This window comes from Schistocerca gregaria, chromosome 4, assembly GCF_023897955.1.
Source record: "Schistocerca gregaria isolate iqSchGreg1 chromosome 4, iqSchGreg1.2, whole genome shotgun sequence".
In the NCBI taxonomy this organism is placed as follows: domain Eukaryota; kingdom Metazoa; phylum Arthropoda; class Insecta; order Orthoptera; family Acrididae; genus Schistocerca; species Schistocerca gregaria.
This window is the reverse complement of record NC_064923.1, coordinates 42,854,581-42,879,992: the sequence shown is the minus strand read 5'-3', so window position 1 is coordinate 42,879,992 and position 25,412 is coordinate 42,854,581. Positions and strand designations below refer to the sequence as shown.

Sequence of the window (25,412 nt, the reverse complement as noted above, 5' to 3'; positions counted from 1 at the left end):
ATTGGGAATGGAAATGCTTATTGCTTATGAAATTAACAAGAGAAAATTAGATCCCCACCGACTCCAACCATACAACTAATCAGAGGTTTGGCAGAGTCGGAAAGTAAACTAATTTGATCACAGTCCAGAAACTTAAGACAGTGCATACATTGTGATATCACTCATAGGGGATGCGATGTAATTAATAGTGCAATGCCCTTGCACTGTCCATGAGAATCAAACATTTAAAATAAAATAGAAAGTGCATGTACACTGTGCATAAGATCAACTCCCAGCAACACACCTGAAAATAAGACTTAAATTAAAGCATTTGTTTCAAAATAAAAGGGGAAACTAATCACTGGACTTGTGCATAAGGAAACACATTGGATGTGCTAACGGGGAAGCTATGAGGTGAGTGGCTTAGGTGCAAAAACATAACTTCGCAATACAAGAGAAAATTGTGGATAAAATCATTTATTACGAAGACATGGATGTGAGACATGTACACAATTCCTGATAACATTAATTCCTAAAACATTAAAGAAAAACATCAGTACATTCACCATTATAATCTACACCTAAAATCACTGGTGTGAAACATTCATACAACTGCAGTTGCCTGATGACTAAGTGCAATGGCTCGTGAAACAGTACACGTTTCGCAGCACACCGCGTGCCTATGTGGTTTGCGGAGATGAAATTTCTAGGTATCGTGGCCAAGTTGCAACAATATCACATCACACAATCATGAACAGTTAACATTCTTTAAATCACACATGAGATCGGACAGTTAGTGATGACAGTAGCCCAACAAACTCTAATGTTCAACCATGTGGTTGGCTGCCCATGTACGAAAGATACATAAAACGAGGAAAATGTATGACAAGGTAAAGCTATTAATATTTAGAAAAATAAAAGTGTATACAGGCACAGCTGAAGGCAAACAGGCATTCATACAGAAGCGAGGGCTCCTTTCTTATAGTTGCGACACCTTTGTGTTGCGTTCTTCCAGCAGATACAAGTCTGCTATAGAAATTTACTAAAAGAAAAATCTGCCAAAGTTTTGCATTGCTTGCTGCGACAAGGCAAAGCAATCTTTCGGAGTTGAAAAGGGAGACCAAAAGCTTACAGCTGTCCTCTTGCCAAGTAACAACGTGGCACATGGTCTGTCTAACTCACCCTTCCTATACTGGAGTACAGCTGTGGACGCTACCGGTGGTAGACTGCCTCGCTTTTTCTCCTCCACCCTCTTCCATGCTCTGCGTGGCCCAGAAAACCCAAAGATGCCATTTCCACCACCAACTTAATGCAGTGAGATTTCTCACTAGTAGCGCAAACCTCTTTGCCTACTTGACCACTATGAGAGTTGGCTATTCTGTACAACTGCTACTGAAACTGTATGACTATCGCAGACTTTCTCTAGCAGACTACGCCACTGTCTGGCAATGTGACACACAACCACATACATTGAATCAGTTAAAAAAAAAAAAAAGAAAAACAAGGAAAAGAAAGAGAAATGTTAGTGAATGTGGGCTGCTGGACTAATGAAAGGTGGCTACAGGACCCTTTCATCACCCCAAATGTCCTGGAGAAGACTGTGCCACAAATTTTCTCACCATGCTACGAGATTAGCCAACAGTCTTTGAATCAAACATACCCTAATGAGCAACAATTGCAACAGGCAACAGCAGCACTAAAAAATTGATTTATCTCCAAATGAGTTTTATCTGACCTTAGTCAATAATTGTGACCTCATGCGGTCAGCCAAAGCAAACAGAACAAATTAAATTAAGCATGATATTGTACACATCATGTCATCTGACCTACTATGACAACAAATGTGAGATATTATTCTGAAAATTGCTTTAACCAATTATCAAAAGTTAACATACAGACATAGATGAACAGGTACACAAAATATATGTGCATATATAAACAAATCCAATGATGCAAAATCATTACCACAAACCAAAGGAGTGTCAACTGGTGCTGACTGATATAAAAACATCTAAGTGAAATTGCAAAACTCAATGTGCACAACAAATACAGTGATACAAAATCATGAATGAACCCAGTGGAATGACAGCTGATAAATAACCACCTATGGAAAAGAAGACATGAGTACAAAAACACATACAGAAACCAGATTGGTGACACCCTGCCATTTTGCAGTTTTGTCACACGGTAGTTTCACTGGGTATTCTCTTTAGGTGCTGGGGTGGGCATCTCTTCTAAAGGCTACTTGGAGGATAAGCTACTAGGGGACCACAACACTGAACTGAGGAGTTTGCAGCGGCGTTGAATGTAATGTCCATCGTAATTCAGGTTTTTCATCCTAGACAGCACCTCGTGATGCTGCCTCATGCCCGTTTCCACCCTCTGTGTCCATTCTGAGGGATGGTTCAACATTGCAGATTTGCAGGACTTCGCTGCTTATCGGCCCTGCCTCATCATCGGAAAGGCGGCTTGGCAGTCGTCGTCCGCGTATTGTGGAGGAATGTGTTTAACGACACATGCCCCTTTCTCCTGTCGTCAGTGGAGAGACACACACTTTTCTGCATCACATTGAGGTCGACGTAGACTCGTGGGGGTGTTGGGCATGAGATCTGCTCATCACCTCTTTGCACTGTCTCAGCTGATGCATCAGTGGTGGGACACTGTAATAGGAAACACTTCATCTGAGCCTCATAATCATTCACGTTCAGATGTTATAAACCTGCATAACACTACTCTTTTCTGCTCAGAAGAAGAAATAACTAAAATAACTACACATATATTTGGGGACCCTTTACAATTCATAGAAAATATACACTTTAATTTTAATCACATCAGAGTGAATCAAAACATTGGAAAATATACACTGTGATTTTACTCACAAAAGAATGAATGCAAGAAAAACATATGGGCAATATGTCATTCCAGTCTCTGAGGGGCAAGATCTTGTGCTTCAATATAAGGTCTTACATTGCAGATGTGGTGCAGGCCCTTCAACTTGTGAGCGGTGGGTTTCTACTTCAAGCGTATTTGGATGTGGGATCCGCTTGATTCTGTATGGCCCATTGAATAAGAAAAAGAACTTCTTTGACAACCCAGCATGTTTATTAGAGAGCTTGTGCAAGCATACAAGTACTTTCTGGCCTAAGTGAAAAGTTATGTTCCACACCTTCTTTTTGTAGGATCTTATCCAAGCCTCAGCAGCACTCTTTATATTTTTCAGGGCAAGTTCCACAACTGCAGATCTCCATAACCTGGGTTGTGCTGGCCAGAGAACCACCTCTTTTATTTTACTCAGAGGCTCCTTGTTTTTCAGGACCAGAATCAGTGGCAACATCATTGAGGCATTTGGCAACTCATTTAATATGTTCTGGAAACTAGATAGTTTTATGTCCGTCTGGTGGTCATGGTGGCAGTATAACTGACACAATTTTCCAAACTCCTTCATCCACCTTTCACAGGGATTCGCTGAAGGGCAGAAAAGGGAGATAAAGATCGGTTTCACTCACTTTCTCCAAAGCTTATACTCCCAGTGATGTGACCTGAATTGTGTTCGGAATCACGCAGTTCCAACCTCCCATAAGAAGTGATTTGCGAATGCGGCAGCTACCGCCTTCCTAGTGGCCCCACACATCGGTGTGAGGCAGACAAATTTTGTCGTCAGTTCTACTGCCACAAAAATGTATGCAAATCCATTCCTAGAAAGCACTAGCAGACCGAATAGATCTACTGCTACAAGGTCCCTGAATTGACTGGGAACGACCGGGTGTATTGGTGTGGCAAACGACACAGTGGGCGGCTTGGCCTGCTGACAGGGCCTGTATACTCTAATTATTTTATGTATACGCTAAAGCATATCATTAAAGTAACAGGTTTTTCGCAGCTTCTCCAAGTATTTTCTTTCACCAAAGTGACCGTAGCTCAGATGCATGTACCATATGAGCTTATTCACCAGTTCCTCCAGAATCGCTAACAGCCACCTGCAGTCATCCAGAGCTCGGCTCTTAAATAGGATGACATTCTGGATAATATAATACTTCCTGATGGCCATGTGGGATTTATCATTTCATTTCTCTTTGACATCACACAAGACTTCGTCCTTGTCTTGCTTCGCCCTGATATTACCTATTGACGCAGTGACATAATTCTCAAATGCCACATTTTGAAGATATAACACACTAAAATTGTTTTCAGCAATAGCGTTATCCTCAGCATGGGGGAGCCCGATAAGCATCCGAGATAGAGCATCAGCAATGATGTTCTTGTGCCCTGGAATGTACTCTATCATGAAGTGGTATTCCTGGAGAAACACCGTCCGAGCCTACCATATTGATCTTGGCACTCATTAGGAATTGTAGTGCTTGGTGGTTGCTGTAAACCCTAGTCGTGCACCTGAACAAATAGTAGCCGAATTTCTTGAACACCCAGACAATTGCCGATCAGTGTGGCTGAGCGGTTTTAGGCACTTCAGTCTGAAACCGTGCGACCGCTACGGTCGCAGGTTCGAATCCTGCCCTGGGCATGGATGTGTGTCATGTCCTTAGGTTAGTTAGGTTTAAGTAGTTCTAAGTTCTAGGGGGTCTGATGATCTCAGATGTTAAGTCCCATAGTGCTCTGAGCGATTTGAACCATTTGAACCCAGACAATCGCCAGGGCTTCAAGTTCCATGACAGAGTAGTTCCGTTCACTCTGAAAGAGCACATGGCTGGCGAACGAGATAGTTTTCCAGGTGGATGGATCCTTTCCACCATCTGTCTGGAACAACACTGCTCCCAACCCCATCAGTGAACTATCTGTCATCAGACAAAACTCTTGATTCAAATCCAGATGCACAAGCAATGGAGCATTAACAAATGCATTCTTTAATTCGACAAATTCACTCTGTGCGTGCTCGTCCCACATCCGAACAGTGTTCTTACCGGTCAGTGCACTTAAAAGGGGTGACAAAACATTGAGATTTATAAATCTCTTGTAGAAATTGCAAAGCCCTAACTAACCCTTGAGATGACACTTTGATGTGGGCGTCTTGCACTCCACAATCACTGAAATTTTTTCGGTATTCAGACGAATCCCATCTGCCGACACAATATGACACAGAAACTTTATGCTTTCACACCCAAACTGGGATTTGTCCAGATTCACGGTCACCCCTGCAATCGATTTAGTACCTGGTTGTGTTCCTCCCAAGACTTCCCTGGAATGAGAATATCATCCACATACTCAGTTACGGGGGCTTTTAGGTCTTCAGGTAATATGCTATTCAGGCCTCTTATGAAGGTGGCTGAAGAAATATACAACCTGAAAGGGGGACATTTAAACTGGTAGCACCTCCGACAGCAGGGGAATGCACTGTATTGCCTGCAAGATGAATCGAGCATAATTTGCAAATAGCTGTGCCGCAGGTCCATGGATGACAAAACTTTCACGCGGTGGAACCTTTGCAGCAGTTCCTCCAGTCCTTCTGGCCTATCTGTCTCGGACATGATGACCATATTTATTTGCCGTGAGTCAAACACCAAATGCACGGACTTGTCCTGCTTTGGCACAATGAGTAATGGCAAGTAATAGGAACTCCTAGCTCGGCCTATTATACCATGCTCCAGCATCCTACTTATTTCAGCTTCCACACTGCTCTTGTGCACCAGTGGGATGGAGTAGGGCTTAACAAAGAATGAAAGATGTTTGCATACTGTAAAGCAGTACAGAATCCATCAATTGCCCCCGGTGAATCCGAAAATACTTGGGCATGGCTTCTCAGAACGCGACACAGTTCCACACGATTTGCTTTCGTGGCTCCTGCACCAGCAATACACCTTTCCACAGCGCTCATGAAAACATTGTTCCTGTCATGCTCATTAGGTTGTGAATCTAGGTCACTAATCAAATTGACCAAAACCTCCTGCCCAGGTCGCGACTCAGTCCTAACGTGAAATTTCAGACAGCTCACCTCAGATTCCTTGCACAAGGCACATTCCTTGAAAATTAGACTGACAGGGTTGCTCCCAGCAATGATAGTCATAACACTGCCAGCCATGTCAATTAGGGCATGGTAGGCATTCATAAAGTCAGTCCCCAATATCATCACCACGCTCATTAGTGGCATCACAAAGAAATTGAATTCAAACTCATAACCTTGACAGACGAAGTTTACTCGAGTCTTTACTTTAATTTTAACACTTTTTCCATATATCACGCCCCTGACTGTGGTTCCTCCCACTTTGAAAGTCGGCTAACTCCCCATTTTCTCAGATATCTGAAATGCCGCCTCACTAATAAGTGAAAAGGGGCTGCTTGTATCAAGCACACATCTAACACTGATTTCCCAAATGTAAACAGACACGACTGGGTTTACTGTAGGCACACCAATACTGTAGCCTTCCCCCAACAAATCTTCTCTAATATCGTCTTCCTCTATAAAATACACATCAATATCATCAAAAGTACCGATCCTCATTAAGTTGACGCCAACCGAGTCAGCCAATAGTCATTGATCCCTTTGATTAGGGGCATTTGCTGGATTGTGCTGCGAGTTTGCAGGATGAATTTCAACACCCAGTGGCGGAACACCCGTACTGTTTACAGCACCCCTGTTGTTGCTCGTTCGATAATTATTCTGTGGTCGGTCATGACTACCATTCCTATGTCCATTATAATTACTCCTAAATCTCTACTCATTATCATATCTTCTAAACTCCCTGAGGTGTCTTTGATTTCCTCTCAGCGAATGATGACCATTGGCATAATTTGTTCTGCCTGCGTTCCATGAGGAGTCACGACGCTGCCAACGATCGTGCACTCTGTAACTCTCAGGCAACCCATTACGTCTGTAGTGCCACCTGTCTCTATGGCTGCGGCTTCGCTCGTGCGGCCACTGCTTGTAGGCGCTCTGACTGTAATTCTGCGTGGTGCCATTCGCATTGCACTCAAGTTCTAAAAGGAGATTGCAAAATCCCTCTACGTCATCCTTACGTCGTCTTGCAAGGATAAAATGCTGAAACTGCATTGGAAACTTTCCCAGGCAAATAAGAATAATTTCCGCAGGTCCGTAAGCATCATCAAAATGTTCATTCACCTGCAGCATGCACTTGAACATCTACACAGGGCTGGAGAATTTCGACAGGTTTAACTCTGGTAGCATAATGATTCCATGTTTTACACGACTCAGCGCTGCCACTGACAAATAGATCGACAGGAAGTGTTGACGCAACTCCCTGACTGTGTAGCAATTGCGTGCAATTGACCTCATCTGTGCCGCTGGCTCACCTACGAGGTAGCCGCACGTATAATCTATTTTGTGCACATTGGACCAAGTAGGATGAAGGGAGAACTTGAACTGCTGTAACCAGGCTCATGGGTGACTCCCCGTAGCCAAGTTACGGAAGACTTCAAACTTCCTCACCGTCAGAAAATGTTTAAAGTCAAATTTGTGAGTTTTCCTTGGTGAACATTCCTGAGGGGATCCACACTATTCCCACCTGGTACAAGATCCGTGATCGTGACAATGATCAAATTCGCCATCATTCCTGTAATCATCGTCGGAATGATGGCCCTTCCGTTCATTTCTTTCAACTTCATGGGCCGTTAACCCTTTTAGGTGAAATTCTAAGTGGGCCATGTGCTCACGTAGTCCCTCGGTAACCCTACTTTGTTGTATATTTATTTCACACCATCTGTGCAGACATTTCGTTATCAACCATATTTCGTCCACATCTGCTGATGACTAGGCAATCGGCTATTATGTACAACTGCTGCTGAATCTGTATGACTATCACAGACTTTCTGCAGCAGGCTTGCTATTTCACCATCTAGCAATGTGACTCACAACCACATTCATTCAATCAGTTAAGAAAAAAAAAGAGAAACAAGGAAAAGAAAGAGAAATGCTAGTGAATGTGGGCTACAGGACTAATTAAAGGTGACTACAGGACCCTTTCAGAATAATAAAAAAAATGACATTGCATTGCACATCTCAATAGAACCATGTATTGCCTATTCAGGAATGAATTGTTATTAACCAGATGTCTGAACAAACCAGTTACATCTCAAGTGTCAGTACTGCCTCATGTGTTCCTAGAGTTCTCCAGAATCCAAGCTAATCTTCTACAAGGTATTGCTCTAACAGTTTTTCTTCCATTCTTCATATCATTACTATGCAAGTGTGACTTTTTAAATTGATGGTTGAACAATATTCACATATACTAGCACCCACCTTACTTGAAGTTGGAATTATTACACTCTTCTTGAAGAATGACGGTTTTTTCCTGCCTCATTTATTCTATGCAGCAGTTATAACAGTTTTCTCATCCCAAGAAAATGCGATCAACTCCAAGTGCCTTGTTTTGAGTTAGGTCTTCCATACTCTGTCAAATACTAATTGTAGTACCACGTCTCACAATTCATCTTCACTGTAGGAAAATTATTGGGAAAAAAGATTTGGAAATGATAAGGGAAATATTATTTAAAGGGTTAAATGATTTTTTAAGATTATTCTGAAATATATTATTGGATAATATATACTAGTTAAGAAAATGGCGGGCAACGGCCTTGCTGCAGTGGATGCACTGGTTCCCGTGAGATCACCGAAGTTAAGCACTGTCGGGCGTGGTCGTCACTTGGATGGGTGACCATTCAGGTTGCCATGCACTGTTGCCATTTTTCGGGGTGCACTCAGCCTCGTGATGCCAATTGAGGAGCTACTCGATTGAATAGTAGCGGCTTCGGTCAAGAATACCATCATAACAATTGGGAGAGCGTTGTGAAGACCCCACGCCCCTCCTATCCGCATCCTCCACTGAAGATGACACGGCAGTCGGATGGTCCCGATAAGCCACTCGTGGCCTGAAGACAGAGTGTGAAGAAAATGGCAGTGCACAAAGGGGTGTGCTGGAAGAGCCACATGGGCTAGTTCTAACATCCTAATCCAAGAGCTAAAGACTACAGGAACATTATAATTAAGCTAATACCTCTTAATTAATGAAGGTCGGGACCAGACGGATAATGGGTGGCTCACAACCTTTCTTCGGCATTGTTTGGTGGCATGGGGAAAATGCTTCAACGGCACATTTGGTAGCAAAGGAGGGCCAAAACGGATGGAGATGGGATAGTAATAAATTGGTCTGGTAGTCTGAGCACGCACTGCATCACACTGCACTGTTTGCACTACACTGCACATAGTATTCCAATAGCTGATACCAGGGGGACAAACCGGGGACCCGGTACTTTGTACTCCTGTAGTCAGTAGAACTGCCTCGAGAAGACACAGCGCAGGAAGGCAGCATGGAAAAAACGCAGTGGCACTCCTCTCAATAAATAGACTGCGGCAGAACGGCGATGACGAGTGTGGGATAAGAGTTGTGCAGTTTGTGTACACCCCAGCAAAATTGCAGCAGATGACAACAAGCACCACGTGGTGACACGCAACCCAGCTGTCGAGCGTGGCTGGCGACATTGTCTCATCCAGAGCGGAACGAGACTGCTCGAGCGACAGCTCAGTGTGCTTAGTGTCTGGAAAGTGTGGCCTCACATACTCCCCCTCCCCCCAGAGGAAGTGTCGAGCGAGGGTGTCGTGAGACCGGTTTCCAGTCTACGCAGTCCATTGTCTGCAGCTACAAATGGAGGTGAGCGAAGGAGTTGCCACATAGTTCTACCCCTTTTGAGAAGAAAACACCGGTGTCAACTGCACAGAGAGTTGCTCGAAGCTGACTGATGGTGCTTGCTGCAGGGAATGCACAGGCTGCTGCTGTGCTTTCCAGTGAGCAGAGGGTCACGGGTAGCCCCTGCAGACGATGTTGGGAGTGTGTGAAGCAGTGTTACTGCTCCGAGGGTGCAGGTGCTGGTGACAGTGGTGACACAACTCTGTTGAGTGTGGGGGGCACTGTCTGTGTTGGCTGGAAGTTGTTGTTGCGACATCAGGGTGCCAGGCACTGGGAGGTGTGTCACTCATGTAGTCATCTGTTGGTGGACCAGAGGCAGCGTTGACTGGTGTCGTGGAAGACACAGTATCGGGGGTGGTGTCATCTAGTGGCACGTCAGGGACGCCAGAGGGAATGCTGTCGGCCTACTTCATATCAGGTGCGTTGTTGATGGTGCCATGGCTGGATCCATTGGTAGGTGAGGGCAAGTCTACCTTGACGGTGCAGTGCTCATCAGCTGCAGGTAGCTCTATGATTGGCTTGGCCTGTGTGTGGAGATGGTTGTTGTTAACTCACACAGCATCAGATGTGGGCCCTAATACTGAGGGCAGAGAGGTGGTCGGTATGCATCGACCTGAATCGTGTTGTGTGTGCATGCTGTAAGGTCGTGGTGGGTGTAGGTACAGAGCACACAGTGTTGTGGAAGTACTGGTTACAGTAGCTCTGGAGCTGCTGCACGAAACATGGGATGATGCTGTTAAGAGGGAGTGGGGTCACTTCCAAAAACTCGTCACAAATGGTGAGTGGCTGTCTGTATACCAGCTCGGCAGCCAAAGTTCCAAGATCATTTTGTGTGCAACCCGCAGGCCTAGAAGTACTGGTGGGAGAGCAGCAGACTATTCAGAAGAATTTCATCTGAGGGCAGCTTTAAGTGTGTGGTGAAACCATTCCACCATGCCGTTAGCTGCAGGTGTGGTGGAAATTGGGCCACAGTTGACTACCAGAGATTAGAGAGGGCCGAGGTGAACTGGTGCCCGTGATCTGTAGTCATGTCGTGTGGGCAACTGAATTGGAACCCCCAGGTCTGAACAAAGGTTGCAGCCAGTTTCAGCTGAAATGTCTGGGATAGGGGTGGCCTACAGGCAGCGAGTACATCTGTCAATATTGTCAGTGGCTTTCAATCCCTGTTGGAGGAGGGTAGTGGGCTGGCAATGTCGAGGTGAATGTGCATGAACTAGTGTTGTGCAGGGGTAAAAGTGGCTGCAGGAGAGTGAACGTGCCATCTGACCTGGGCTCACTGGTACAGAACACAGAACTGGGCTCAGATATTGCAGTCATGTCAGATGCCCAGCCAGATGGAGCATTGTTTCATGAGGATGGTGGAAGTGCGGATGCTTGTATGTGTAAAGCTGTGGACATGGTCAAATGCTGGTTTTTGGGAGGCAAAGGGGAGTAAGGGGCTGGGGCAATCATTGGAGCTGTCAGGTTGTGAAGGACCCATGAATATGTCATGCCAGATCTTAAGACTGGAGCCTGATGCGGATCTTAGCTGGTGGTTGAGGCCAGTGTTTATATACCAAAGTGTACGGGCCGGGGGCCGGGTCTGGGTCACCCTCTTGAGCAGTGGCCACGGTATTGTAGTCTAAGGGTTGGCTGATGACACAGGAGCGGCTAAGGAATCTGCCATAATGTTGTTGATCTCGGCCAGATGTCGATGGTGAACTGGGTTTGTTCAGGCATGTGTCTGTCGGTGGTGGGAGGGATGTGGTGGTACATGTGGAGGGATGGCGTATGCAGAGGGGTGTGGGGAGGGTCGCAGGAGTGGGTCTCTGGTGTGCACGAAAGGATGGCGTGTATGGAGGAATGTGGGCGTGGGTGCAGGAGGGTGGAGGGGGCAAGAGGTGGGTGGGGGTGCAGGACGGTGGAGGGGGCAAGAGGTGGATGGGGGTGCAAGCAGGATGCATCCATACATCCTAACGGGAACTCATTTCATGACCATTTAGGTTGTGCTAAGTGGAATATTAAAAAAAGGAAAACCAGCGGGTTTCAATAATGAGACCCCATGCCTAGGTCTAGAGGGAGGTCACCAGGGTGCACACACTTACACGGTGTGCTAGTTAAGAAAATGGCAGTACATGAAGGAGTGCACTGGAAGAACCCCATTAGCTGGTTCTAATATATTAACCCAAAAGCTAACGAATACAGTACCATTAGAAACGGGCTAATACCTCTTAATCGAGGAGGATCTGGACCAGATGGACCATGGATGCCTTGCAACTTTTCTTTGGTGTCATCAGGCACTGTGGGAAAAACCATTTCAATGGCACATTTGTCGGCAAAAGAGCACCAAAACAGCTGGGTAATAAATATGGTAATAGAGAAAGCTTTTGACAATGTTGACTGGAATACTCTTTTTCAAATTCTAAAGGTGGCAGGGGTAAAATACAGGGAGCGAAAGGCTATTTACAATTTGTACAGAAACCAGATGGCAGTCATAAGAGTCGAGGGGCATGAAAGGGAAGCAGTGATTGGGAAAGGAGTGAGACAGGGTTGTAGCCTCTCACCGATGTTATTCAATCTGTATATTGAGCAAGCAGTAAAGGAAACAAAAGAAAAATTTGGAGTAGGTATTAAAATTCATGGAGACGAAGTAAAAACTTTGAGGTTCGCCGATGACATTGTAATTCTGTCAGAGACGGCAAAGGACTTGGAAGAGCAGTTGAACGGAATGGACAGTGTCTTGAAAGGAGGATATAAGATGAACATCAACAAAAGCAAAACGAGGATAATGGAATGTAGTCAAATTAAATCGGGTGATGCTGAGGGAATTAGATTAGGAAATGAGACACTTAAAGTAGTAAAGGAGTTTTGCTATTTAGGAAGTAAAATAACTGATGATGGTCGAAGTAGAGAGGATATAAAATGTAGACTGGCAATGGCAAGGAAAGCGTTTCTGAAGAAGAGAAATTTGTTAACATCGAATATAGATTTAAGTGTCAGGAAGTCATTTCTGAAAATATTTGTTTGGAGTGTAGCCATGTATGGAAGTGAAACATGGACGATAACTAGTTTGGACAAGAAGAGAATAGAAGCTTTCGAAATGTGGTGCTACAGAAGAATACTGAAGATAAGGTGGATAGATCACGTAACTAATGAGGAGGTATTGAATAGGATTGGGGAGAAGAGAAGTTTGTGGCACAACTTGACTAGAAGAAGGGATCGGTTGGTAGGACATGTTTTGAGGCATCAAGGGATCACAAATTTAGCATTGGAGGGCAGTGTGGAGGGTAAAAATCGTAGAGGGAGACCGAGAGATGAGTACACTAAGCAGATTCAGAAGGATGTAGGTTGTAGTAGGTACTGGGAGATGAAGAAGCTTGCACAGGATAGAGTAGCATGGAGAGCTGCATCAAACCAGTCTCAGGACTGAAGACCACAACAACAACAACAGATCGGCCTGGTAGTCCTGATGCACACTACACTTCATTGCATTGTTTGCACTACACTGCATGCAGTATTCCATTAGCTGATACTGGGGGGATGAACCGGGTGTCCAGTATCAGGCTTTGTACTCCTGTAGTCAGTGAACTGCTTTGAAAAGACACAGATCAGGAAAGCAGCATGGAAAAGATGTGGCTCTCCTTTCAATAGATGACAGAATGAAGGCAATGAGCATGGGATAAGAGTTGTGCCACTGGCATATACTCCGGAAAAAATGTGGCGGACAACAATGCGGGCCACATGGCATTACATGAGTGAACTGCCGAGCATAGCCGAGGATGTTTCCTCATGCCTCATTGGAGCGGAGCAAGACTGGTCAAGTGACGATTTGGCAGTGTGGCTAGCATCCAGAAAACAGGGCTGTCTTTCAAAGTTCTCCTCCCGCCCACCAGCCCCACCCTCACCCCAGCTGAAGTGCCCAGCGAGGGTGTTGCAGGGCTAGTTTCTGGTCTATGCTACAGGTGGAAGTGAAGAAAGGATTCGCCACAAGCCTAATCATCATTGTGTTTGGTGCCCAAGGTTTGTGTTAGTATACCATCGTGCAGGCTGTCATTAGTGCAACTTTGATCCATTCTTTCCCCTTGGAAGCAATATAACAGAGTTCTAGCTCTTTGCTGCAGTATATATATACCATGCTCTATCTGCACACATCTCGAGCCAAGATGGCGTCAGTTGCGGAAGTTTTGAATGTAAAAGTTGTCGAAAATAATGTTATACAGTGTCAATCTTGCAAAAAGTGCGTGAAACCTGTTAAAAGTGGCTTCGTGTGTGTCCAGTGTAACTATAAATTTCATTTTCGTTGCGGAAAGGTTGATCCTTCCCTGAGAAGCGACGATAACTGTGCGGCTATGTGGAACTGTGCGGATTGTAAACAAAAGGCTGCATCTCTTAATGATCAAGAAACGTGTACTTGTGATGTAGCAAGGAAGACCGACAGTATAAAAAAGGAAAACCTATCATATCTTAAAATCATTGGACTCTTGCAGGATGAATTAAAAAAACTGTACGAGAAATATGAAGTAAATCCACACAAGTCAGAGCAATGGCGTGGTAAAGATGTGAAAATTGGTGCTTCATCTTCCGAAAATGATCTGTTGTTAATTATTGCTGAGCTACGAGAGGAAACAAAAATTCTGAGTGATGAAAACAGAAGACTCAAGCTTAAATTGGAAGAGAGTGATCATCGGCTATGTCTTAATATCTCCAAACCCATGGAAGGATTGCCAGAAAGTGAAGCTACGACTAAAACGGCTCTCAACAGGCCTAGCAGTAAATGGGTTACTGTAAAATCGAAGAGGAGCTCTTACAAACATATTAACAATAAACATAGGGAGGACATTCTGTTACCATTAAATAACAAATATAATTCGCTTCAAAACACAGATGACATAGAAACTGTATCAGCATACTCATCTGATAATGTGGTGCAGGACACTCAAAACTTAGCGAACAGCGAAGTAAGGTACAAGAAAAAACGTAAAATTAAGATTTATTCAGACAGTTATGCCAGAGGATTAGTAGCTATGTTAACGGAACACGGACCTCGTGTGATTAACGAGTTTGAAATACAAGGTACTGTTAAGTCAGGAGCTGGTCTACGAGACGTTGCAACATCAATCAAGAAAGAAAGCACAGCCCTCGCGGATAGAGACTTTGTAGTGGTAATGGCCGGAGCAAACGACGTCAGCAGAAATGAAAGGAAGATAGCTACTTCGACACTGAAGAAGACTCTCGAAGTGTTAACCCACACCAACGTGATTGTTGTTAATGTTCCTCATCGACACGATTTGCCCCAGTGGTCGTGCGTGAATAAGGAAGTGGAGCAGACCAACAAGGAGTACAAAGTATCTGTAAGCACTTTAAGAATGTTTCCTTAATTAACACCATTAGTTGTAGCAGAGAATGGCATACCAAGCATGGGCAACATTTCAATAAGCTAGGTAAATGTGTTTTAAGTGATACAATTCTCGGAATAGTATTGGATAAGCTAGAGAAGGAAAAAAGACCAGTAATGTGTTTGGATTATGTTTCAACTGAGATGACAAAAACTTGTATGCATAGACCAGGCTGGGTGTTCTAGTAATGGAAGGACACAACCTGGTCAACTTTCATGCGGTAACACTAGGTCATGTCAACTAAGAGAATATACAAAAGAAGAAATGCCTAAAGTAGGGTTCAAAATATGCTACCTCAATATTCAGGGTATGACAGATAAAAACGTAATAGTCAACGAATTTTCAAATGAAAACGTGGTAGATGTTCTCTGTTTAAGTGAACATTGGTGCAAAGAGGATGAGCTTGGGTAGAAAGTATTGGAGGATTACACACTACTAAGTTGCTATTGTAGAAAACAGCACTTACGTGGTGGGGTAGCAATATATACAAAAACACCTCTTGCACCAAACTGTGGCAGGATGGATCTCAATACCCTTTGTGATGAAATGCATTTTGAAATATCAGGTCTAGTAATTGAGAGCCTTAAGCTAATGGTAGTAGTAGTGTACAGGCCACCTAGTGGTGACCCACATATCTTTCTGGAGAAACTTGAGGAACTCTTAATGTACATATGTATGCCAAAATGGAAAAAATACAATATTGTCATTGGAGGGGATATCAACTCAAGTTTTGATGTCCTGCGGGACAGAAAAACTGTGACAGAGCTCCAAAATGTGCTTCGACAATTTAACCTGTACTATGTTAACTGCAAACCCACCAGAGGCTCATCCTGTCTAGACAATATATTTACAAATATTAAGAGAACTTGTATGTCCACTGATGTAATTGGTTTCCCTTTCTCAGACCATGATGCAGTATATCTTAGTCTTAATAATGTAACTTCAGACTGCACTAAACGAGAATCTAAAATTGTGATTACTAGACCAGTGAGCAAAGAGAGGGTGGATAGGTTTAGACATGCCCTCACTTATTTCAGTTGGGACACACATTTTAATAGGTTTCAACACTGTTCAGGTGATATTGTTTTCACCAAGTTTTTCTCCGTATTCTTAAATATATTTGAAAATAACATCCCTCTGAAAAAATGTACAGTGAATATTAGTAGTAATTACAAGAAAAGGAAAACGAAGGAATGGTATACTCCACAGTTAGGGCAACTGAAAAATACTGTCGTGCTGTATTCTAGTCTGTACAAATCCAGTAAATCAGAACTGCATAAAGAACTCTATGCTAAAGCTAAATACAAGTATAGGAAGGCAATAAATGAAGCAAAGAAACTGCATAACATAGTAAACATTGAAAAATCTAACAATAAATGCAAAAAGGCGTGGAGTGTAATAAACTCCATTGCACACACTAAATACAAAGAGGAAATCGCCATTACCCCAGAAGAATTTAATAAATATTGCATCCAGTCCATTGAAGAAATTAGTAGTTCAATAAACAAACCCCCTGAAAATGCACTTAGCATTATGGACAGCTGTTTTGAAAAGCTTCCCCCGAGCACCTTCACTTTCACGGAAGTGAGCCCAAATAATATCCTAAAAATTGTAAAAAATTTCAAACCTTCAGTTAGTGTTGATTACTATGATATGTCAGTTAATTTGTTGAAAGATGTTATTGATTGTGTGATTTATCCTTTAACCTTTTGTGTTAACAAATGCCTAGTTGAAAGTAAGTTCCCTGACATACTAAAAATTTCTAGAGTTGTGCCCATATATAAAAAAGGGGAAAAGAACTGTCCCGCTAGTTACAGACCTATATCCATAACCCCAGTTTTTTCAAAAATTTTAGAAACAATTATGTATGAGCAAGTTAGTGTCTACTTGGGTAAACTAAATATAATTAGTGATAAACAGTTTGGATTTAGAAAAGGTAAATCCACAACGGATGCAATGGACTCCCTCGTAAAATTAGTCCTAGATGTGTTCGAGGCTAGGGACTATGCCCAGGCTACATTTTGTGACCTGAGCAGAGCCTTTGACTGTGTAGACCATGACACTGTGCTGAAAAAGCTAGTTTACTATGGTTTTGATGACAACAGTATAAATATGTTCAGGTCTTTTCTAGAGAACCGTCAACAAGTTGTGTGCATTGGTAGGGAGAAATCAAATTTGGTTAATGTTAGGTACGGAGTGCCTCAAGGGTCGGTGCTTGGACCTTTACTGTTTATACTAATGATTAATGACCTGCCCTTATTCATAAATTCTCACACAATATTGTATGCTGATGACACAACTTTTCTACATAAAAGCTCTGATCTAGGTACACTAAAAACACTGACTGAAAATACCCTTGCTCAGTCCTCATTATGGTTCAAAGCTAACGGCTTCCTACTAAATGAAAACAAAACCCAGACACTTTACTTTAGCCTCAAAGAGATTCCCAATTACCAAGAATTAGAAACTGTTAAATTTTTAGGTGTTACTATTGACAATAAATTAACATGGGAACCACACATTAAAAATATATTGGCTAAGCTTTCAAGAGTCATTTATCTAATTAGAAATTTAAAAAGACATGTCCCCAATAACTATGTGAGATCAGCATATTTTGCCTTCTTCCAAAGCATCATCTCTTATGGAATCTTACTGTGGGGTAGTAGCTGTCATGTAAATGACATTTTACTTTTACAGAAGAAAGTGATCAGAATAATAACGGATTCTGATAAAACAGAACATTGTAAACCTCTGTTTATTAAATTGCAGTGTCTTACAGTAATAAACTTATTCATCTACAATGTTTTATTGTACATTAGAAACAATGTCTCTAATTTTGTGTTGAGAAATGATATTCATAGCCATAATACTAGAAAAAGAACATCTGTAGACGTACCATATCGTAGATTATCAAAATCGCAGAACTCCTACCTAGTTCTCGGACTAAGGATGTTTAATAGACTAAGTGCTGACTTTAAAGAACTGCCTGTAAATATTTTTAAAGCTAAATTATACAAGCTACTAGTGAACAATCCGTTTTACACCATTGATGAATTTTTTAAAGATGAAAATACTGTATTCTAATGTGTACCTATTTTATGTTTAAACCAATTTACATCGATATAGTAGTTTATGTAGAAATATAAGCTCTTGACTTTGTCTATTGCTGTAACCAGCTGAGTGACAATAAAATTTTTATTATTATTATTATTATTATTATTATAAAAGAACGAGTGTACTTGTCTTGGCAATTCTCATTACATCTCATACACAATCACAAACATACATATTCATAAATACACTTCTGCAGATTACTAGATACCTCTGTTTATTCACTTTCCTAAGAACTAACCACTCTAGTACGTTCTTTTAATATTTGTCAGAGAATTCACCTGCAGTGATGTGTTTTCAGGATCAGGTATCATGTCGAGATGTTTTAACTTACCTTGCAGCTTGCTCCCACTCACTGTGCTGCATCGAATCCATTGATGTGTATATTCTCATACATTCTGATGTTTTAGCATACTAGTAATTCAATTAGATATTGTTTTTGGAAGCTGTAGTTTTGCGGAGTTTGTAGTTGAGGGGCTTAATTGGTTGTAGCTCATGGCAAAAATAGCATGAGATGTTCTTAAATTAAGTATGTGTAGCTAGTGGGACATAAATTGTATGTAGATTTAGTATTACTTGTTCTTTCGTTAGTTTAATAATCTGTTTGTACATAGTTTTTCCTTCCTCTGTGTGTGTGTGTGTGTGTGTGTGTGTGTGTGTGTGTGTGTGTGTGTGTGTATTTTTCCCCCTCTTGTATATATTCCCTTCATTTTAGCATTTAGTTTCCTTTTTGTAAATAATCTCATTCCCCGTTTTCTATTATATTTCTTCCCAACATCTTAATCTATTTGCTATGTTATCTACAAGTTCATGAAGAGTAGCAGTATTGGTGCTACATTAGGTCATTTAAATAGCCAGAATATTAGCTCGCTCTTGAAGCTGTCAAGTGTGCCATATTCTTTAGGATAAATATATACGTAATTTGGTCCTTACTGTTTAGACTACTTATTGTTACTTAATAATACAGATGAATGTGTTAGCACTAGCCAACAGAGTTCTGTTTTCTACATTTACTCTCAAATGAATTAAGAAATCTTTATATGAGTGGTCAGATTAATTGCTCTTTTAGTAGCGCGTAGTAGCACTCGCCACTTCATAGGAAGCTGAACGGCATATTACTAGTAGTTTGCAGTCCTGCGCATGTGTGAGATGATCACTGTTTCCTTATGTAACTAAGTGATCACTGTGTTCTCATGTAACTAAGTGAGAAGTAGTGTCTGTGAGGGAGGGGAGGAGGGGGTGATTGACCTTCCAAACTGTCCCCTTTACTACTGCACTGTACGTTCAGTTCATAGCACACTGGGAGTGTTTAGCTTTTCAAATTGTATTACAAATATAAATTATTTTACAAACTAATTTCTTTCAAGTCATCTTGCTTTACATTATATTTACACCTCAATCCATATACAGGTGTGAATTTTTACTTGGTTCCTTCACCATCTTTCCCTATATATAAGTTGCTAAGGTGTTTAATAAATGTCATCCTAACAATAATTTGTTCTATTTATGTTCATCTCCATATTTTGCCCTAATGTGTGATTGGAAATGACTCTCTCTCCCAATCATCATCTGTGTAATGTTTAATGTCCACGATCTCTGCCTTATCATATAAATTCCTTAAAATCTTTATGTGGGTAAATCCATGCATTTTTTCCATTTTTGGATTACATAGTAAATAATATTCTGTCAGAGACAGCAAGGGACTTGGAAGAGCAGTTGAATGGAATGGACAATGTCTTGAGAGGAGCAGCTAAGATGAACATCAACAAAAGCAAAACGAGGATAATGGAATGTAGTCAAATTAAGTCGGGTGATGCTGAGGGAATTAGATTAGGAAATTAGACACTTAAAGTAGTAAAGGAGTTTTGCTATTTGGGGAGCAAAATAACTGATGATGGTTGAAGTAGAGAGGATATAAAATGTAGACTGGCAATGGCAAGGAAAGCATTTTTGAAGAAGAGAAATTTGTTAACATCGAATATAGATTTAAATGTCAGGAAGTCTTTTCTGAAAGTATTTGTATGGAGTGTAGCCATGTATGGATGTGAAACATGGACGATAAATAGTTTGGACAAGAAGAGAATAGAAGCTTTCGAAATGTGGTGCTACAGAAGAATGCTGAAGATTAGATGGGTAGATCACATAACTAATGAGGAAGTATTGAATAGGATTGGGGAGAAGAGAAGTTTGTGGCACAACTTGTCAAGAAGAAGGGATCGGTTGGTAGAACATGTTCTGAGGCAAAAAGGGATCACCGATTTAATATTGGAGGGCAGTGTGGAGGGTAAAAATCTTAGAGGGAGACCAAGAGATGAATACACTAAGAAGATTCAGAAGGATGTAGGTTGCAGTAGGTACTGGGTGATGAAGCAACTTATACAGGATAGAGTAGCATGGAGAGCTGCATCAAACCAGTCTCAGGACTGAAGACCACAACAACAACAACAACAACAACAGTAAATAACACCATGGGTGTGGTATTTTATGTATGATATAAGATTCTACATATGCTAATTGCTAGTTTCAGTTCAGTTTCCTATGTTTTGTTGATAGTGGATGTGTTCGTAACAACAGTCCTTGCCCAACATGAAAGTTGGTCATTCTTCTTATCATTCTGCACCTTCCTGTATTATGCATTTTGTTCTAGAGCTATCGACTCTTGCTGTACCTTTGCTTCCAAAGGTATAGTTTGTTTTTGTCAGATAATTTTGGTAAATGCTTGACGCTTTCATCTCTTTCAAGCCTGTCAAACATTAATTCAGCAAGCGTGTATCCTGTGGATAAGTGAAGCAAATTGTTTAGTATTTGTTCACAAGGTGTTATGTACTCTATCCATTTACTGTCTTTAATGGGGTTGTATGTTCTGATGAATCTCTGATGAATTCTCAAAATACCTGCTTCAATGGGGCTTGCTTCTGGTTGGAATTTAGAATCAAAAATATGTTTCATACCATGAGATTTAATAAATTGTTTCCATTTAGAGCTTGTAAAATTGGTAGCATTATCAGTGAGTCTGACTTTTGGCTTGCCAACTTGGACAAAATAGTTTCCTAGTATTCTCTTTATCATGGGTCCTGGCCTAAATTTTCTCTCTTCCCATGCAAATTCAGATTTTTTTCAAGTTATCGGTAATGTCATATTCAGAGAAACTTTCTATGACTTTCCCAAGTATTTGTACGCGAGCTTCCCAAATGGATGTGGCGATAAGATCATCAACATACACAATGACTTGATCTGAAAGTTCTGCCCAAGTACTCTAACACTGCAATAAATATGCTGGCACTCACATTAAGGCCAAATGACAGAATGCAAAATTGGTATCTTATACATTGCACACGAAGGCAGTACACTGGAGACTTTCAGGATGAAGTAAGCTTTGCGAGTATGAGGCTGTGAGGTCAAATACTTAACTCTGTCATACTGTAAAAACTGCGCTTCAGTATTCTCTGGCCCGGTTCTTACAGACATGATTTTATTTATTTTACTAGCATCCATGACAAGGTGAACCATTCCATCAGGTTTGACTATTGCTAAAATTGGACTGCGTATGGTGAGTGTGATGGTGCAATTATATTTCACTTAATCATATCTTACCTGCCAGCCTCCTTTTTAGTCCATGGATTGTGTATAACATGCAACATATGGATATACCTTCATTTGATATACATACCCCTTTATTACACTGGATTCATATGGTTATACCTCAATTTGATACTAGTATCCCTTTATTACATTGGATTTTTCTTCAGAAATGTGTGAGAAGTAAGCAGGCAAAATAAGTTTGTTCTGCAGGTTGTCAAAGTTCAGACCAACTTTGCAAAATTAAATTTACCACTGCACCAGTGTCTAACACAACGTGTACATTTGTGTTGCCAATTTTGGTAATTCTGCTCGCTTGTACTTTGTTCTCTAATTCTTTAATATTACCCATGTCTTCATCTTTATAGAGATCATCCCTCATGTCATTTTCTGATCATATCTTATAATGTAGCTGTTAAAAGCCTTATGCCCCAATTTGCATTCACGGTCACTTGTAGGGGGCTTGGCCCAACCGATTATTCACATCAGCCATGTGTATTGTAGGTTCAGAATTATTCCACATACAGCCTTGTATTTGATTGGGGGCAGAATGACCCTGTTTTGGGTTTCTCCTGCTCCTGTAACCACTATTATTATTGTAGTTACATAGTGGTCGATTATCACTATTACCAAAATATTGATGTGTGTTTCTGTTCAGGCCATACACATTATTTCATCAATTCTGGTTATTACAGTGTTGAGAACCACGATTTTATTGATTGTACCCCCTGTCTTTATGGCCTCTGTTACCATTTCTTTGGTTATTTTCAAAATTATGGTTCTCACCATACCTCTGGCCTGGTACCTATGGATGGTACGCATGTTGTGCATTGCCATATTGGCAGCATTGATTAATAACATTAGTGTTGTTGTAGTCTCCCGACTGTTGTTATTGCCACTATTGTTGTAGTTGTTAATATTTCCAGGCGCACCTGACTGATTACAATCATAATCAATTTGTCACACATGCATCTAATGTGGTGCCAAAGTTGTGGCTTACTGTAGTGATAGCATGAGCTACTGTTCACACAGGAAGCCACAAGTTCTAAGTAGTTGTGTAGCTTTCAATATGGCGTCAGCTGAAATCATATGTGTTTGTATGAATGTTATAGTGCAGGTTATGGCCTTAGAGCTGAGCCAACAGTTAAATTCAAGGAAAACGAAAACCAAATGTTGGATCCGAAAAAAGTTTTTGCACATGGATAAATGTGGGGGAACAAACACATTTATGAAATAAATAAATCTCGGTGACAAAAATGCTGTCTGCAGTGGCAAACAAACCAACAACTGGCATGTAAATATCACCTGCAGACACACCACTTTTCCAAGATTTTAGAATCTTACTGTATTCATTGATATAGGCATTCAGAGTAACTAATTTTTAGCTTTAACAGCTGCTGCATCACACTCTGGAGCTATTTCCTGCATATAATCTACAGTTTATAATTTGCTTGGTGTCATAAATTATGAAGTTAATACGACTCGCTCTTTGGCCGCAAATGTTAAGTTTATGTATTCATTCAAAAAATCTTTTAAGACTGTGGGCTACAGGGATATCTCATTGGTTTGCAAATACACACACACACACACACACACACACACACACACACACACACACACACACACACACACACTGCTGCTACAGAAAAGATGTGAAGGTGTACCTGCCAACCATTGTTTTCACTTTCTTCAGGAAGAAAATAAAAGGTACACAGAATTTCAATTGACTGTAGCAGCAATTACAGCATGATAACAGTGCCAGAATATTTAGTTATCCTGCATTTGTTCTCTGGTTAGGTGTTGTTAGGTGTTCATACAACACGTTGCTGTGCTATTCCAAGAACAGAACTTAAGGGGCTGCTAACAGGGGACCATGCGACTGGTCCTTAGTAGTTTAGTGAAGTGGCAAAAATTTTCCGTCAAAGTTTCATTTTCTTGGATACATCAGAAAGATTAATATGTAATCTTTCTTAACTTTTATTCCTGTTAATCATTTATTTCCACTCTGGTAGCCCGGAAACTATGGATTTCACTAATAATTATAACAATGCTGATCATTTGACACCCAGTCAACCACATAAACAAACAGCAATTGGCATTCACCGATTGGTGTTATCAGCTCAGCTCATATACCCCCTTCCCCTTTTGTATGCTGGAAAGCTTTTTTATTTCTAGATGTGATGATTCAGAAATCAACTTAGAATGTGTTCAAAAATGTTCCGAAACCGACAAGGATGCATTTCAAAATCACATTAATAATTGATTGTCCAACATGCACTGTATAATGGTACAACTTCCCCCAGGACTCATATGAAATGTCAGATACCACTTTTTTTTAATGCATCCCGATAGTTATCGGACAGTTCAGTGCTTCCTAAGGCCTTGTATGTGTGTCTTAATATATATCATTCTGTCCTTGGAAGGATGTGAGTTGTCTACGTTTTGTTTACATGATCATGATGAGTGTGCAGTACAGATGTCAATTAATGCGAATAAATTTTGTGAAGCATGAAAATTTAATATTCATCCATCAATGGACCAGGCAGAAGAAACATAAGTTAAGTAACATTCACATGAATCGTTACATTTGGTGGAGTTGAGCTGGGATCAATGTTTGAAATGTTGAACTATGTTTAACAAGTGACTGTTTCTGGTGAACCTAAGATGGATGCCAAGTATAAACTGTCTTGAAAACTTTTGTGTTAGCGATGCACAGAATGAATGGGTGTTGCCACATGGAAATAAATAGTTGGTGTGGACAAAAGGGGCCAAATTCTCGGACAGCACTGTCAACTATCAGATGAGTAACAGTTTATCTTTTTAATTAAATAGTTTTGTGACAGGGACAAACATTTGTGTGGGAAGTTTTTATATTTTGTACTTTACCATGGTTGATAACAACAAGGTAAACTTATGAGGAAAAAACTTGTAGGCAGCGAACCGATGGAAAACACTACGGACCTAGGATCAAGTATCAGTAAACTATCGCCCAGTAGTAATCAGAGTGTAGATTGAAGCTTTGGTGGAGAGGGTTCTGGTTAAAATGTTACCATGTGTCTTCCAATTGCACAGGGAAGAGTAGGTGGAGATGATTTGTTAGTATTATTAATGCAGCATGTGAAAGAAGTGAGGGAACATATGGTACAGATGAGGCAAGAAGGGAAGGAACAGATGGGACAGATTAGGCAAGAAGTGAAGGAACAGATGGGACAGATTAGGCAAGATACTAGTAATGTAAGGGAAATTCAGGATTGTTTGGCAGCACTAAAAATTACTGTTGAGACAGGGCAGGGTGAACTCAATACTCATGTAGGAGCAGTAGAAGGAAGGTTAGAAATATTAGAAACTAATTTCACACAAGAGTTGCCAAAAAACGAGGAGAGATTCGAAAACTACATAAGCATGTAGAAGTAGAAAATTCTAAACTTAAAGTAGAGCTTGTTCTGACAGGGAGAATCTTAGAAGAAAAAGTAGAAACTTACAAAAGGAACTCTTAGTTAAAATTTACAGACATTACCAATCAAATAAGTAATGTAGCACTGAAGTGTGATGAAAAAATAGATTTGCGTAAAAGTAATGTTGTAGATTTAAGAAAGAAAGTTGTAGAATTATAAGAGGGTGTAACTCAAAGAAATGTATGGGATGATATACCTTTAAAATGCTTTTCAGGAGATGGGAAATTGCATCCTGTTGATTTTTCCAGCATTTCCAGGATAAT

At 41.1% G+C, this 25,412-nt stretch overlaps 1 protein-coding gene across 1 annotated transcript; it reads left to right on the top strand.

Annotated features, from left to right (window-relative positions):
- The first annotated feature begins 13,771 nt into the window (after nt 1-13,771).
- On the top strand, nt 13,772-25,102 carry LOC126266782 (uncharacterized). The gene is made up of 2 exons (XM_049971320.1): nt 13,772-14,770; nt 24,767-25,102. The coding sequence occupies exons 1-2, from the start codon at nt 13,772-13,774 to the stop codon at nt 25,100-25,102; spliced, it is 1,335 nt and encodes a 444-aa protein (XP_049827277.1).
- Nucleotides 25,103-25,412: the final 310 nt, after the last annotated feature.